At 46.3% G+C, this 14,362-nt stretch overlaps 1 protein-coding gene across 1 annotated transcript; it reads right to left on the reverse strand.

The window, feature by feature from the left end:
* Positions 1-6,156: 6,156 nt before the first annotated feature.
* On the reverse strand, positions 6,157-12,363 carry LOC119538490 (olfactory receptor 5AK2-like). Its single transcript, XM_037841453.1, has 2 exons — positions 11,679-12,363; positions 6,157-6,362 (listed from the first exon to the last, which is right to left on the reverse strand). Exons 1-2 carry the CDS (start codon positions 12,361-12,363, stop codon positions 6,157-6,159), a joined length of 891 nt encoding a protein of 296 aa, XP_037697381.1.
* Positions 12,364-14,362: the final 1,999 nt, after the last annotated feature.

A 14,362-nucleotide genomic window follows, 5' to 3' on the forward strand; every position in this document is an offset into this window, starting at 1 on the left:
TGTGTCTTCTGATCTTTTGATTTGGGTGTTTGGGTTTGGGTTCTCCGTATCGTCTGGTTTTATCATATGCTTTAAGATTTTCTGTTGTTTATGGCTTCTTGGAATTTGCTTTATTTGATCTGTAATTTGTCAGAACTGCAGTTTGGTGGCATACACTTTCTCTAACTAACCAGCAGATGGCATCTGTGAGTCACCTATTCCCCTCAAGTCTGTTTTCCCCAACCTTGTCCCTGCGGTGCACGGGGATCTGATTCCTGTGGGGTTCAACTGGTGCACTAAATTAGGGTGTGTTGGTGCTGTCTGCCCTGAATGAGGGCCGTGTATCTGAGCAGTTAGGGACGGGGAGCAGCTTTAATAATCAAACCTCCCAGGTGTTCCCAGAGATTCAAGGCCACTGCAAGAGTCTAAGCCCTCATTTCAGTCTCGCCACAGACCGTCTCTGTCACTGACCCACAAGTCCTTGGTATTGGTATAGGTTCCCTGGGATTTCCGAGTGGGTCCCCCTTCCCTGCTGTGCTCTTCCAGGACCTCTGCTGAGGGAGGGCTGCACAGGGGCTTTCCCAGACTGCTTCAAAGATGGTTGAATGGGATGCGTTAACTTCCCCCTTTTCACACAGCTCTGCCCTCCCAGCTCCAGGACAGTCCGCCATGGTTGTATTAAAGGCCAATGTCCATGGCTGATATTGTGGTGTGTACACAGTGCTGTGGGAAAGTCTCCTCGTCACACTGGGTTTCCTGGCATGGCTCCGGGCTGTGGGCCTGGCCCTGGGCAAGAGTGTCCCCTGCCCGCAGGGGAGACAGCTGCAAGTCATGTGGTTTTTTTCTCCTTTTGGCTCCCCTGGCCCTGAGACAATGAGTAGCGGGTGTGGGAAGGGATATCCTCCATGCCAGACACTAAGGCGTTAGCCCAGCCTGCTCCTGCTGTGCTTCATTCTGTGGCTCTCCTGGTCATATCTGCAGCTGCTCCTGGGCTTTTTTTTTAAAGAACTAGTCCTTCTCCAAACACCAACCCACCATTTCCCCACACTGCAGTGTGGCTCAGGGACTTTCAGCCAACTCACTCACTCGTTTCAGAATGCAGACTCCTGGTTTCATAAAATGCACAGTCCCTGTGGATTTAGCAGACCTTGTCTGGCTGGTGCATCACTGGAACTGGTGTTCTGGGTCACTTTCTGGTTTTTATCTAGTATTTTTCACAGAGGTGTCTTTTTGCTCTGTCTCACCTAGCTGCCATCTTAGGTTCTCCTCTCATAGCTTCTTAACTGTCTTTCTTTGACCAATAGCTTTAGGATGTCTGTGTTCATTTATTAAACCATTAGAGGTTTTTATTTTCACTAACATCAATAACCCTAGATAGAACTGATCCTTTATAGTTAAGACAAACATTTTAAAGTCAGAATATGACTTTGGTGTATAGAGTATACTGCAGACTAAACTCTCTGTTATTACTGGCTTCTCTGATTCTTTCAAATTCTTTGATATGTTGATACTCACAGCCAGGTAATGCCTTAGCAACAGAATAAGAACCAATTTATTTCTCTACAAGACAGACCTTATTTAAGGTGCTTTCTTGAGAACAATTTGTAATATAAGTAAGTAAAATGTGGTTTCTTCCTCCAAGGAATTTTGAATCTGGGGGGAACAGCACAAGATAGATGCAAGAATGGCTGTACTTGCTTTAATCATGGTGCTCATAATGTGTCTTTTTCCCTCTGGTTGCATTTAAGATTATCTCTTTATGCCTGGTTTGAGCAACTTGATTATGATGTGCTTTAAGTGTAGAATTTATATGCATTATGTACTTGTGGTTTCATGTGATTCTTAAATCTCTGGGTTTATAATTTTCATGAAATTTTATAAAATTTTTGGCACTATTTTTTTCAGATGATTTTTTTCTCTGTAAATTCCTATTTCCCTTCTTCAGGGAATCCAACTACATGTGTATATAGGGCTGCCTGAAGTTGTTCTACAATTCCCTGATGCTCTGTTCATTTTTCCTTTTGATTCTGTTTTCTCTCATTTTACAGTTTGTATTGTTATGTCTTGGATTCCACTAGTCCTTTCTTCTGCAGTATCTAATTTGTAGTTAATCCCATCCAATGTATTTTTTTTTATCTCAGATATTGTAGTTTTCATCTCATTTTCCACATCTCTGCTTACCCTTTTTGAACATATGGATTAAAGTCATAATAATTGTTTCAATGTTCTTCTTGGCTAATTCTATCATCTGTGGCAGTTCTTGGTTGGTGTCTTCATGTGTTAGGGTTGCTATACCAAAGCACCATGAACTGGATAGCTTAAATCAACAGAAGTCTGGAATCAGGGTGTCAGCAGAGCCATGCTTCCTCTGAAATATATAGGGTACTGATGGTGACTGGCCAGAAATTCATGGGGTTCCTTGGCTTGTTGCATAACTCAATAACTGCCTTTGTGACATGACTATCTTTCCCTTTCCACTGACTGTCCAAATTTCCTGTTCTTATAAGGGCCCAGTTATAGTGTATTAAGAGCCATCCTAATCCAGTTTTGCCTGATCTTAGCTAATAACATTCTCAAAGAAACCATCTACAAGTAGGATCACATTCATAGGACTGGAGGCTAAGATTTGAACATATCTTTTTTGACTATACAATTCAACCCATAAATATCACCTTTGATCAATTGATTTTTCTTCTCATTGTGTGTTACGTTTTCCTGCTTCTTTTCATGCCTAGTAATTTTTGATTGGATGCCAGACAATGTAACTTTTATAGTTTTGAGTGCTAGATATTTTTGCATTCTTATAAATATTCTTGAGCTTTGTTCTGGGCACAGCTGGGTTCCTTGGAAACAGTTCAATCCTTTTGGGTCTTGCTTTGTAGAATTATTAGGTGTTACTGGAGCAAAGCTCAGCATAGAGCTAATTATTACCCACTACTGTGGCAAGAGCTTTCTGTGTACTCTATCCAGTACCTCATGACTCTTAAGGTTGTATGGTCTGGCTTATGAGAACAGGCACTACTCCCAAACTTGTGTGAGCACTGAGCACTGTTACCTTTAATCCACTCAGTGTTTTCTTTCATAGCTTCACAGGACATTTGGAGATGCTAAGCTAGGAGATGCTAAGCTAACAGAAGCTGGCCCAGAGTTTGCTCCAGAGAAACTAAGAGAGGACCACCAGATGGTTAGATGCACAGGAGCTGAAAAGGCTAAGAGAGACAAGCCCAGAGGTATTTTGGGGGATGCCATTTTGAAACACAACCTGGGAAAAGCAGATACCAGCCACATGACATCCCAGCTGACAGGTGTTCAGGATGCCATTGGCCATTCTTCAGTGAAGGTATCCTCTTGTTGATGCCTTAGTTTAGACACTTCTGTGGCCTTAGGACTATTAATTTGTAACCAAATAAATCCCCTTTGTAAAAGCAATCTATTTCTGGTATTTTGCATAATGGCAGCATTAGCAAACCAGAACAGTATCCTTTTGGAAAATGTTGATAGCATACTGTTAAGTGAGTGAAGCATTTTGCAGAAGTATGTGCAGGGTGTGAACTTATTTTTAATTAAAAAAAATCCCAGTATGTGTGTGTATGTTTGTGTGAGTAAATATCTATCTGGGAGAATATATGATAAAATTAAGCAAATTGAAGAGTGGGACTAGGGGAGATAGAAGAGTCTCCCTCTTAAACCTTAAGAGGAGCTGCATTAAAAAATCTTGGACACATATTAATTACTTTTGTAATTAAAAAATGAATACTAAAATGAAGTAAAGTGAGTGAGTGAGAGAGAGAGAGAGAGAGAGAGAGAGACAATACATGTTTGTGGGACCAATGCCCAGCAGCTGACAAGAACCAGGAGCACATATGTAATTAAACAAAGTTAGACTTTTTGTGTTTGCTTTAGTGAGGAACACACCAGAGGGACCAGAGGTAATGGATAAGAGGGAATTTGGAAGACTTTTTATTATAGAATTTTAGTTTTTGCTGGGTGATTCTAAGAAGGATTTTAAAAGTGAAGTCCAGTTCTGGATTGAGTATTATCAGAAAGCAGGGTCAATTCTGTGATTGGATATCTTGGTAATTTACAACTAAGAAATGGGAAGATTAAAGGTGGTAAAGGAGTATTCATGACTATTAAATGGAAGAATGGAATGTTTATTTTTGTGGTTGTCAAAGGTCCTTCTCCATGACTTGTTTCAAACATAATCACAGTGGATTTTTCTCTGTCTGCTTCATCCCAGTCATGGAGTGACCTTGTCTAATTATTGTTTATATTCTGCAAGAATTGTTTATATTCAGTTGGGAATATTATGGCTAATTTGTCAGGGCCATTTAGTCATGTTGGCATATTGGCTTTAAAGCTATGGGTTCTATTGTTGTCTTCATATTCTGCAAAATTGCACAGCTGAATAGGAAAAATGAGATTTGCTTTAACTGCAGAAGGTCTGCTTTTAGCTTCTCTTCCTTAGACTGGTGCAGGCTGATTTCTCACAAAATGATTTATCCACAGATTCTCATCAAGAGAGAGCTTATAGCTGAGAACTAGGGGATCAGGACCTGTTCCTTGAGCATCTGTGACTTCAGATGCTGAGATAACACTCATTAGTTAGTTTTCTGCTAACCTAGAGAGAAGCTTCTCAGAGGAGGAAATTTTTCATGTTGCCTTAGACTTTTATATGGACTCTCTGTGTGTGTGCTCATGTGCATGTGTGTATGTGAAAGAAAGAAAAAGAGAGCAGTATCAACATTTATGGAGGGTTTATTAGTGCCAGGCACTATGATTTCCATGCATTATCTGATCTATTCCTAACAAACAAACAAAGCTAATGTGATAGGTACTATTATATGAAACAAGATCTTGCGGGCTTGCAAAGGGAACTGCAGGTGAGCACCACATTCTAAGAGATTCTAAGTCCTGTGCTCTTAAATGCTACCTCCCAGTAGTACATGCAGTTAAAACAAAATTCTACATAGACAGATACTTATAGATATTGCTTCCATCCAATATGCCTTAATGAAAATCTCCAGGTCTGGGCAATAGTTACTTATACTTTAAAAACCTTTCCCTGGTTATTCTAATGCTGCTGCCAACAGATTGATATTTAGAGACCATTGTGCAGGCTACACACCCACCCAGCTTCCAGTTAGGAAGCTAATCATATTATTGCTTTTTAGCATCATTAATTCAATATTTATAATATCTGCTGTGTGTAAGCCTTTATATCAGATGTTAGGAAGTCATAGAAAGAAAATGTATCTCAATTAACTTAAGGATGGTAGGGAAGGTGTGATATACAAATAAATAATTTAGATAGGAAGTGATAAATAGTATTTATTGATATAAATGAAGTACTGTGGGTATTCAGTGGAAGAAGAAATTACTTCCAGAAGTAGAGGGTTGGCAGGAAAAATGAGTTGAGCTGGGAAGCCTTTAGAGAGAGATTCATTCTTGAAGGAGTGGTAGGATTTAGGCATATGAAAATGTGTTATTTCACGTGGTGTATGCACTGAGTAAATGATATGTAACTTTCTGGCTTTGAATAAGCAAACAGCCCTGTTTTGAACAGCCCCATGAGAAGGATATTGGTTCATACTTCAAGGAACTGTGAGCAACTTCTAAGAGAAGAAAGTAGCCCCCAGATGACAAAGAGCAAGAAGGCAGGGATCTTAGACCTACAAATGCAAGGGGATAAATTCTGCCAACAACCCAAGGGAACTTGGAAGCAGATCAATCCCCAGTTGAGCCTCCAGATGAGAACACAGGCCTGGTTGATAGCTTGGTTGTAGCCTTGCAAAAGATTCAGCTAAGCCATGTATGAACTCCTGACCCAGAAACTGTGAGATAATAATTGTGTTTTTTAAAGCTGCTAAATGAGTAGAAATTTGTTATGCAGCAATAGACAACTAATAGAGATACAACTAATGTGGCAACACAACAATACAGATTTATCACCCTGTGGAGGGAAATTCACTTTCTAGGTCTTGGCTTCCCAAACAGTGTTAAAATAAACATCCGACCTAACTTGTGAACTGGAAATTTTATTTCTCTAGATCAATTTGCAGGAGTAAAATTCTGCTGAAGATTTTTTTTGGAATCAGACTTTTTTTTACATGTGTAGTGTTAGAGATTGACACTCAAACTAGAAGCACTTCTTTCTTATCCCTTTTAGAGCTTCTCTCACATCTTGGTTTCCAAGGCTGTAATCTGGGGGTTTATCATCAGGATCATGGTTCCATAAAATATAGAAGCTGCTTTTTCCTGCTCTTGAAAACCATTGGTACCTTGGTGCAAATACATGCCAGAAAGGGTTCCATAGAAAATGGTGACCACTGTCAAGTGGGACGCCCATGTGGAGAAGGCTTTTTTCCTTCCAGTAGTAGAAGGCATCTTTGCGGTCGCGTTTGATTTGTCTGGGGGGGGGGCAGCCGGTTGCTGAACCCTCGGCTCTCGGCGTTGCTCGGAGGGTACCGGCGGTGGGGGCTCTTTCCCGGAGGCGAGGGCGAGGCAGGGGACTGGGCCCGGTCCCCGGCGGAGGCGTGCAAGGTGTGGAGGGCGGCGAGAAGGAACAGGCGGGACACGGTTCTTTGAGGGTGAAGAAGCCAAGAGAGTTTATTAGGGGTGAGCACAGGTTATATAGGCTGGCATAGAGGGCGGGGGTTGTTACAAGTCAATGCTGAGGGGATAAAGGCTAGGATTGGTTCTGAGAGGGTGCGGAGGTTAGGATTGGTTCTAAGAGAGCACGGAGGTTGTTTGAAAAGGGGCGGGAGTTGCTCTGGCAATGGTGTCTGGCAACAATGTATGCGCACTGGTGGTAATGGGAGTTGCACTGGCAACGGGGAGTGTCCGGGCAAGATAAGGGGGTGGGGAAAAGGCGGTTCCCTCCGGCAAGCCTCCCCTAACAGTGGTATTTTGGGTGAGGAAATGGGGCCTGCCTACGGCCTCACTTTCCCAGGCCCGGGGGGCTGTGAAGGGCGCTGTTCACCCGTACCCACTACCCTCCCCAGGGGTGGCCGATCCCCTGGCCCAGGCCCGCCAAGTCGAAGCACGTAATCAGTGTCCCGCATTTCCCCCTTCTTTTCAAATTAAAGGGAGAAGCTTACCAGAGAGGTTCGCCAAGGGATGAGGGAAGGGGACGGTTGGGGAGGGGAAAAAGGGGTAGACGGTGGCTCAGCAAGGCTGGAGCTCAGCGTTGGTGTGGCGCCCGGGCGCTCGACAAGGGCCTTGCTGGTAGCGGGCTGGGCGAAAGTTTAGAGAAGCTGGAGCTCGGGGTTGATACGAGGTTCAGGCGATTGAGAAGGGCCTCGCGGTCGACGGGTTGACCGGTGGCGGTGAGGTTGCGGAGGGTTGGTTGTCATCTTGGAGTAGGGAGCGTCAGAGGTGGCGAGTCGCTGGTACTGGATTTGCACGAACGAGGAAAAAATAGCATCTGTTTGTTTTCTTACAAGTTGGACGATTCTGCGGATAATGCAGGGTCCTAAAGTGAGAGCTAGAATAATCATTAGTAGGGGGCCGAGAAGAGGGAGGAGGTAAGGGAGGAGGGGGGTAAAGATGTGGGACCAATAGCTGGTGGCTTCACGGTCTCTTCTACGTCGTTCTAGTCCCTCTAGGACCTTGTTTAGGCTGTCCTCGGCGAGACCTGTGGAATTGGCATATACACAGCACTCTTCTCCTAGGGCGGCGCAGAGGCCTCCTTCTTTGAGGAGAAGAAGGTCGAGACCCCGGCGGTTTTGGAGCACTACCTCAGAGAGGGAGTTAACAGAATTTTTAAGATGGGAAATAGCGTTTTGTAGGTGACGAATGTCCTCGTCAACCGCCGCTCGGAGGTGAGTTAGGGCGGAGCCTTGACTGGCTAATGCAGCGATTCCGGTGCCAGCGCCTGCAAGACCTAGGAGGGAGGCAATTGTGAGGGCGGTGATGGGCTCTTGCTTTTGCAGAAGGGCGGGATCTGCAGTCCTTTCTAGGCGGAGGAAGAAGTCTTCCTCGCTGTGGTATAAGACCCTAGGGATAAGGACAATTAGGAGGCAAGTTTCATTAGTGGTATTGAGGGTTTGCACATTAAGGCAGGGGGTAAGTCCTGTAGAGGAGCACAGCCATTGGGAGGAGTTGTGAGGAATAAGAAACTTGGCAGAGCTGCTGGGAGAGGAGTAGTTGGCACAAGCTGTGAGGCTGGGAGAGTTACTTGAGCGAGGACGGATGCACTTTCCTGTAAAGTAGACTGAGTGAAAAGTTAGAGGGACGGCAGAGGTATTCCAATTGCATTCCGAAGGGCTGTCCTCTGTGTTTTCCGAAAAGGAGAGGTTGGAGGCAACTGGCTCATATAGGGGGAAGGAGGTGGAGAGGCAAAGCCAACAAGAAGAGGTAAGATTAGGGCTGGAGAAATTCACCGAGGTGAAGGCTGCTTGGATAAGGCCGAGGAGGGGAGAGGAGTAACGAGAGGGGGGTAAGAAAGGTTGGGGTGATGGGGTTGGCGATGCATTGTTTGCAGCTGAGGTGCGGCTGGTTGGAGCTGAGGTGCGGCTGGAGGGCTGTGGAAAAAGGGGGTTCACTCGGACTGGGGTCCAGGCCCAGGTGTACTGTTGTCATCTGGTGCACCAGGTTGCGGAGACGACGGCGTTCTCGTCTCGTTAGACGCGTGGTTGCTGGTGGCGGGCCGGATTGCTCTTCCTGGGATCCAGATTGGTTGTGCTGCATCATCTGGGAAAACACAAGCAAACCCGCGCCCCTGGGCGAGGAGTGGGGAGGGACCCTTCTAGGCATTATTCTCTGGGTCCTTCCAGTAAACCATCGGGGCCTGGGTGGGCCTATACGAGGGCCCCCAATGTTTATGTAGGGGCGAAAGCCCTTCTTTATTGAATGTGAGTAGATTAAGGTGAATAAGGGCTGCTATGATAAGGTCCCCTGGAGTTGCCTGGGGGAGCATTGCCCTTTTTTTTTTCAATTTGTGTTTTTAAGCGGCAATGGACTGCTTCCACAATGGCTTGCCCCTGTGGATTATAGGGGATGCCGAAATGATGGGTGATGTTATATAACTGAAGAAAGGCCGCAAAGGAGGCACTGCGATAGGCAGGCCCATTGTCCGTTTTTAGGTCCCAGGGGACTCCCATGAAGAGAATTCCTTGTCTTAGGGCCTTGATACAGTGTTTGGCCGTTTCCCCGGCGAGGGGGACTGCATAACACATGGCCGAGAAGGTGTTAATTATTACATGCACATATTTGAGACGTCCAAAGGACGGAACGTGAGTTACGTCCATTTGCCATCTAGAATTGGGTTTTAGGCCTCGTGGGTTGACTCCCTGAGGTTGCAGGGGGCCAAGCGGCGCAAAGGGCGCACAAGTTGCACAATTGCGGACAAGATGTTTACAGGTATCTAGGGGGAGGCCACATAGATGATGCAACGACGTAGCCGAAAAGTGAAACCTGGAATGCAATAACTTGGCCTGGTTAACAGCATCCCCCGGAGGGGGTGCCGTGTGAGTTACCATAGCTTGGGTATTCTGAGCTGAGACCGCTTGGTTTACTATACTATTGCCATTAGCCAGGGGCCCCGGAAGGCCTGAGTGACTACGAATGTGGCTAATGAACCAAGGATCCTGTTGATGCTCCAGGATGCTCAGAAAGGGCTTTATCAATGGCCGAGTTTCCCGGGAAAAAGGTGGAAAACGCGAGGACTCGGCAGACCTGATACATGTAGAGGCTATCTGTGAAAAGGTTTACTGGGTGGTTGCAGTGGGCTTTTATTGCATATGATACCGCCAGAATTTCCCCCACTTGGACTGAATGAAGGTTAACATAACTGAATAGGCGGGGTTCCGGGTGGTCCTGGGAATAAGAGAGGAAGGCGAAACGGGTTTTGGAGGCGTCAGTGAAGACGGTAGTGGCACCCGGGATGGGTACAGAGGAAGGGAAAGGATGGAAGGGGCTGCGGAAGGGAAGCTTGGCGAGCCCCTGTAACAGTCGATGGCTAGGATAGTGGCAGCTGAATTCCCTCTGAAATCCTTCTAAGAGGATTTGCATGTCCGGGTTATCACGTATAAGCAGGCGGGTTTGGCCTGCGTCCAGGGGCCAAACAATTTTTTCCGGCAGCTCTCCGAATACATGAACAGCCAGGGTGACTAGATCTGAAGCTAGGCTGATCCAGAGCCGCACTGCGGGGCAAATTTTCCTAAGCCGGCTTTTAGCAGGGTGCACTCAAAGTAGAGGGCCTGGCACGGGAGTGGGGGTAGGGGCAGCGCTGTCCTAAGGGTTGCCTTGAGGTGTAGAAGGCAGCCAGGGGTTGTTAGTCGGCAGGGTGGGAGGGGCGGCGGCAGCTGCCGGTAGCGGCTCCGAGGGGGAGCTTGTCGAAGGGGGAGGCGGAAGTGGGAGGCCCCAAGCGTCGCAAGATGGCGGCGCGGTAGGCGTGGCCAAGACACAAGATGGCGGACTAGCCCCGCCCTGGGAAAGGGCGGGGTCCAAGGCACAAGATGGCGGACTAGCTCCGCCCTGTGAAAGGGCGGGGTCTAAGGCATAAGATGGCGGACTAGCTCCGCCCTGTGAAAGGGCGGGGTAAAGCGCATGCGGTTTCCAGCCCGGCTTAGGGCTGACGTCATCACTAGAGCACTTCCTCCCCTCAGTAGAAGAAGAAGGAAGTTCGCCATTTTGGAGCAGTCTGGGGGGGCGGTTGCAAAGAGGCACAGAGCGCCAAACAAAGAGAGAAAGACACAAAGGACGACAGCAAAGTAATGGAGGGGAAGAGGGAGAGCGTTAGGAAGAATGGGGGTCATAGAAGAAAAGAAGGAGAGGCAGCCGGGATAATGGGGGAAGGGAGGAGCGGCTCCGGAGCGGCGAGGGAGAGGCGGCCCCTAACACGGAGCGGCGAGGGAGAGGCGGCCCCTAACGCGGAGCGGCGAGGGAGAGGCGGCTCCGGGAGCGGCGAGGGAGAGGCGGCCCTTACCTTGCAGGCGAGGAGAAGGGGAGCTGGAGAGGCGTCCGGGCGAGCGAGCGACCTGCTAAACCGTCGTGTGGAGAATTCCTCACACGGGGCACCAGTTGCGGTCGCGTTTGATTTGTCTGGGGGGGGGGGCAGCCGGTTGCTGAACCCTCGGCTCTCAGCGTTGCTCGGAGGGTACCGGCGGTGGGGGCTCTTTCCCGGAGGCGAGGGCGAGGCAGGGGACTGGGCCCGGTCCCCGGCGGAGGCGTGCAAGGTGTGGAGGGCGGCGAGAAGGAACAGGCGGGACACGGTTCTTTGAGGGTGAAGAAGCCAAGAGAGTTTATTAGGGGTGAGCACAGGTTATATAGGCTGGCATAGAGGGCGGGGGTTGTTACAAGTCAATGCTGAGGGGATAAAGGCTAGGATTGGTTCTGAGAGGGTGCGGAGGTTAGGATTGGTTCTAAGAGAGCACGGAGGTTGTTTGAAAAGGGGCGGGAGTTGCTCTGGCAACGGTGTCTGGCAACAATGTATGCGCACTGGTGGTAATGGGAGTTGCACTGGCAACGGGGAGTGTCCGGGCAAGATAAGGGGGTGGGGAAAAGGCGGTTCCCTCCGGCAAGCCTCCCCTAACAGTGGTATTTTGGGTGAGGAAATGGGGCCTGCCTACGGCCTCACTTTCCCAGGCCCGGGGGGCTGTGAAGGGCGCTGTTCACCCGTACCCACTACCCTCCCCAGGGGTGGCCGATCCCCTGGCCCAGGCCCGCCAAGTCGAAGCACGTAATCAGTGTCCCGCACATCTTCAAAATGGCAGCCAGGATATAAATGTAGGAAAAGATGACAATCAACATAGTGAACATCAAATTAATCCCCACAAAGACTGTCAGTAGCAGGAGGCTGAAATCAATATTGGAGCAAGAAAGGGCCAGAATTGGGGGTACATCACAGAAAAAGTGATTAATTTCATTGGATTTGCAAAAGTTCACTGAAAAAGTAAACCTTGTGTCCACAGAGCCATTTAGGAAAGCCATGAGGTATGAACCAACTAACAGTTGTATGCAGACTCTCCAGGACGTGACTACTGGATAGTGGAGTGGGTTACAGATGGCCACATAGCGGTCCACTGCCATCGCAGCCAGGATGTAGCCATCACTGGCTATAAAACAACCATAGATGAGTAATTGTAGCAGACATCCTATGAATGAGATGGATATTTCTGTCCCCATGAAGTTTTGCAGCATCTTGGGAGTGATAGCAGAGGTATAACAGAGATCAACAAAAGCCAAATGTTGGAAGAAAAAGTACATAAGGATGTGCAGGGAAGAATCAATCTTGATGAGTAGGATCATCCCAATGTTACCCACTATGGTGACCACATAGATTACTAAAAATGCTATGAAGAGTATATGCCAAAACTTATGTTGACCAGCAAATCCCAGGAGAATGAATTCAGTTACTTCAGTGCCATTTTCTTGTTCCATGGCTAGCAAGAGTTGAATGCCAGCTGAAAATCTGCAAAGAAAGAAGAGCAGAGAAAGCTAAGATCATTGTGAATTTTTAACTAATTCCAGAATGGTAATGGTACAGTATTTGGTTTAATAGTGGGGCCAGTCAATATCGTCTATGATACAATTGACTTGGATTTTAAAGGCAAAGTTGTAGATGGCTAAGCTTTATTCTCCCTGCCCCCAACTTTGGTAATTTCATCTACAGTTTGGGAAAGTTGTTCTCAGGGTGCACGTTGATTGGCATTTCATAAATATTTCAATTAAAGAACATGTAAAAGTATACCATTATTAAATTTTGCTTTATGTACTATGTATTTCAATTATTAAATCCCAACATGCCCAAACACAAATTATTTGATCTGAAAATCTTGACATATCCATGGAGTTCTATATGATCTTGCTCCTACATAACTTCCTATCCTCACCACATCTCTCTCTTCCTAGTTAGCTTGGCACTAGCCATCATGGACTCTTCTTGTTCCTTGTTTCCCTTCTGTGCCAGTTTGAATGTACTGTGTCCCCCAAATGCCATTATCTTTGATGTAGTCTTGTGAGGCAGAGGTTTTGGTGCTGATTAGATTTGCTTGGAATGTGCCCCACCCAGCTGTGGGTGATGACTCTGATGAGATATTCCCATGGAGGCATGGCCCCATCCATTCAGGGTGGGCCTTGATCAGTGGAGCCATGTAAATGAGCTGACTCAAAGAGAAGGAACTCAGTGCAGCTGTGAGTGATGTTTTGAAGAGGAGCAAGCTTGCTAGAGAGGAATGTCCTGGGAGAAAGCCATTTTGAAACCAGAACTTTGGAGCAGACACCAGCCACGTGCCTTCCCAGCTAACAGAGGTTTTCTGGATGCCATTGGCCATCCTCCAGTGAAGGTACCCGATTACTGATGTGTTACCTTGGACACTTTATGGCCTTAAGACTGTAACTGTGTAGCCAAATAAACCCCCTTTTTGTAAAAGCCAATCCTTCTCTGGTGTTTTGCATTCTGGCAGCATTAGCAAACTAGAACACCTTCATTTCTGGATTTTCCAACATGTTCTTGTCTCTACTTGGATTATCTCCAACCCATTTTCTTCATCTTGTTAACTCTTACTTTTTTTGTAGCCTCAGTGTGAAAGGCCCTTCCTAGGGAATATTTACTAACCATCCCAACGGGGCTATGTGCTTCTGTAAATCTGCCATAGTTCTTCCATCTTTGTGTCAGTTTTCATACCTCTAACTATTTATATGATTATTTTTACCTCTTTGTTTGTTTTCCATTTTCTCATGGACTTTAGGTTCCATGAATAGAGCAGCTAAGGATGTGCCTGGCTCTGTAAATAGTGGTTAGTTGAATACATGAATGAAAGAGTGAATGAATAAAAAATACTAAGTGTAGAAAAACAAACATTTAGGTTACATAAGGATATTTTTTTCACAATTAATGCACACTTTCTCTTTTTTCTAAAAAGGTGCAGTTATTTTTAACTTTGGTTCACTTCTTTGATACAAAATGTTATGATAAGCATACCATAAGGATAGAAAACTAAAAAACATAGGCAAGCTCAAAACGAAGTTCAGCATTCATTCTCACTTTGGTTTGTTTATTAAAAAATATTTACTAACATCTATTATGAGCAAGGCACTGTATAGGTGCTATGTCAGTTTGGATATATTATGTTACCCAAAATGCCATGTTCTTTAATGCATGCAATCTTGTCGGGGCAGATATATGAGTGTTGCTTAGGTTGGACTCCTTTGATTGAGTGTTTCCACGTAGATGTGACTCAATCACCTTCGAGCAAAATGTTTGATTGGATTATTTCCATGGAGATATGGACCCCGCCCATTCAGAGTGGATCTTGATTTAATTACTGGTGTCATATAAAAGAGCCCACAAGCAGAAGGACTTCAGAGCAGCTGAGAGTGACATTTTGGGGAGCAGCTAACAGAGACATTTTGGAGACGGCCGCTGAAAGCAGACATT

Source organism: Choloepus didactylus, chromosome 6, assembly GCF_015220235.1.
Source record: "Choloepus didactylus isolate mChoDid1 chromosome 6, mChoDid1.pri, whole genome shotgun sequence".
Lineage (NCBI taxonomy): Eukaryota > Metazoa > Chordata > Mammalia > Pilosa > Megalonychidae > Choloepus > Choloepus didactylus.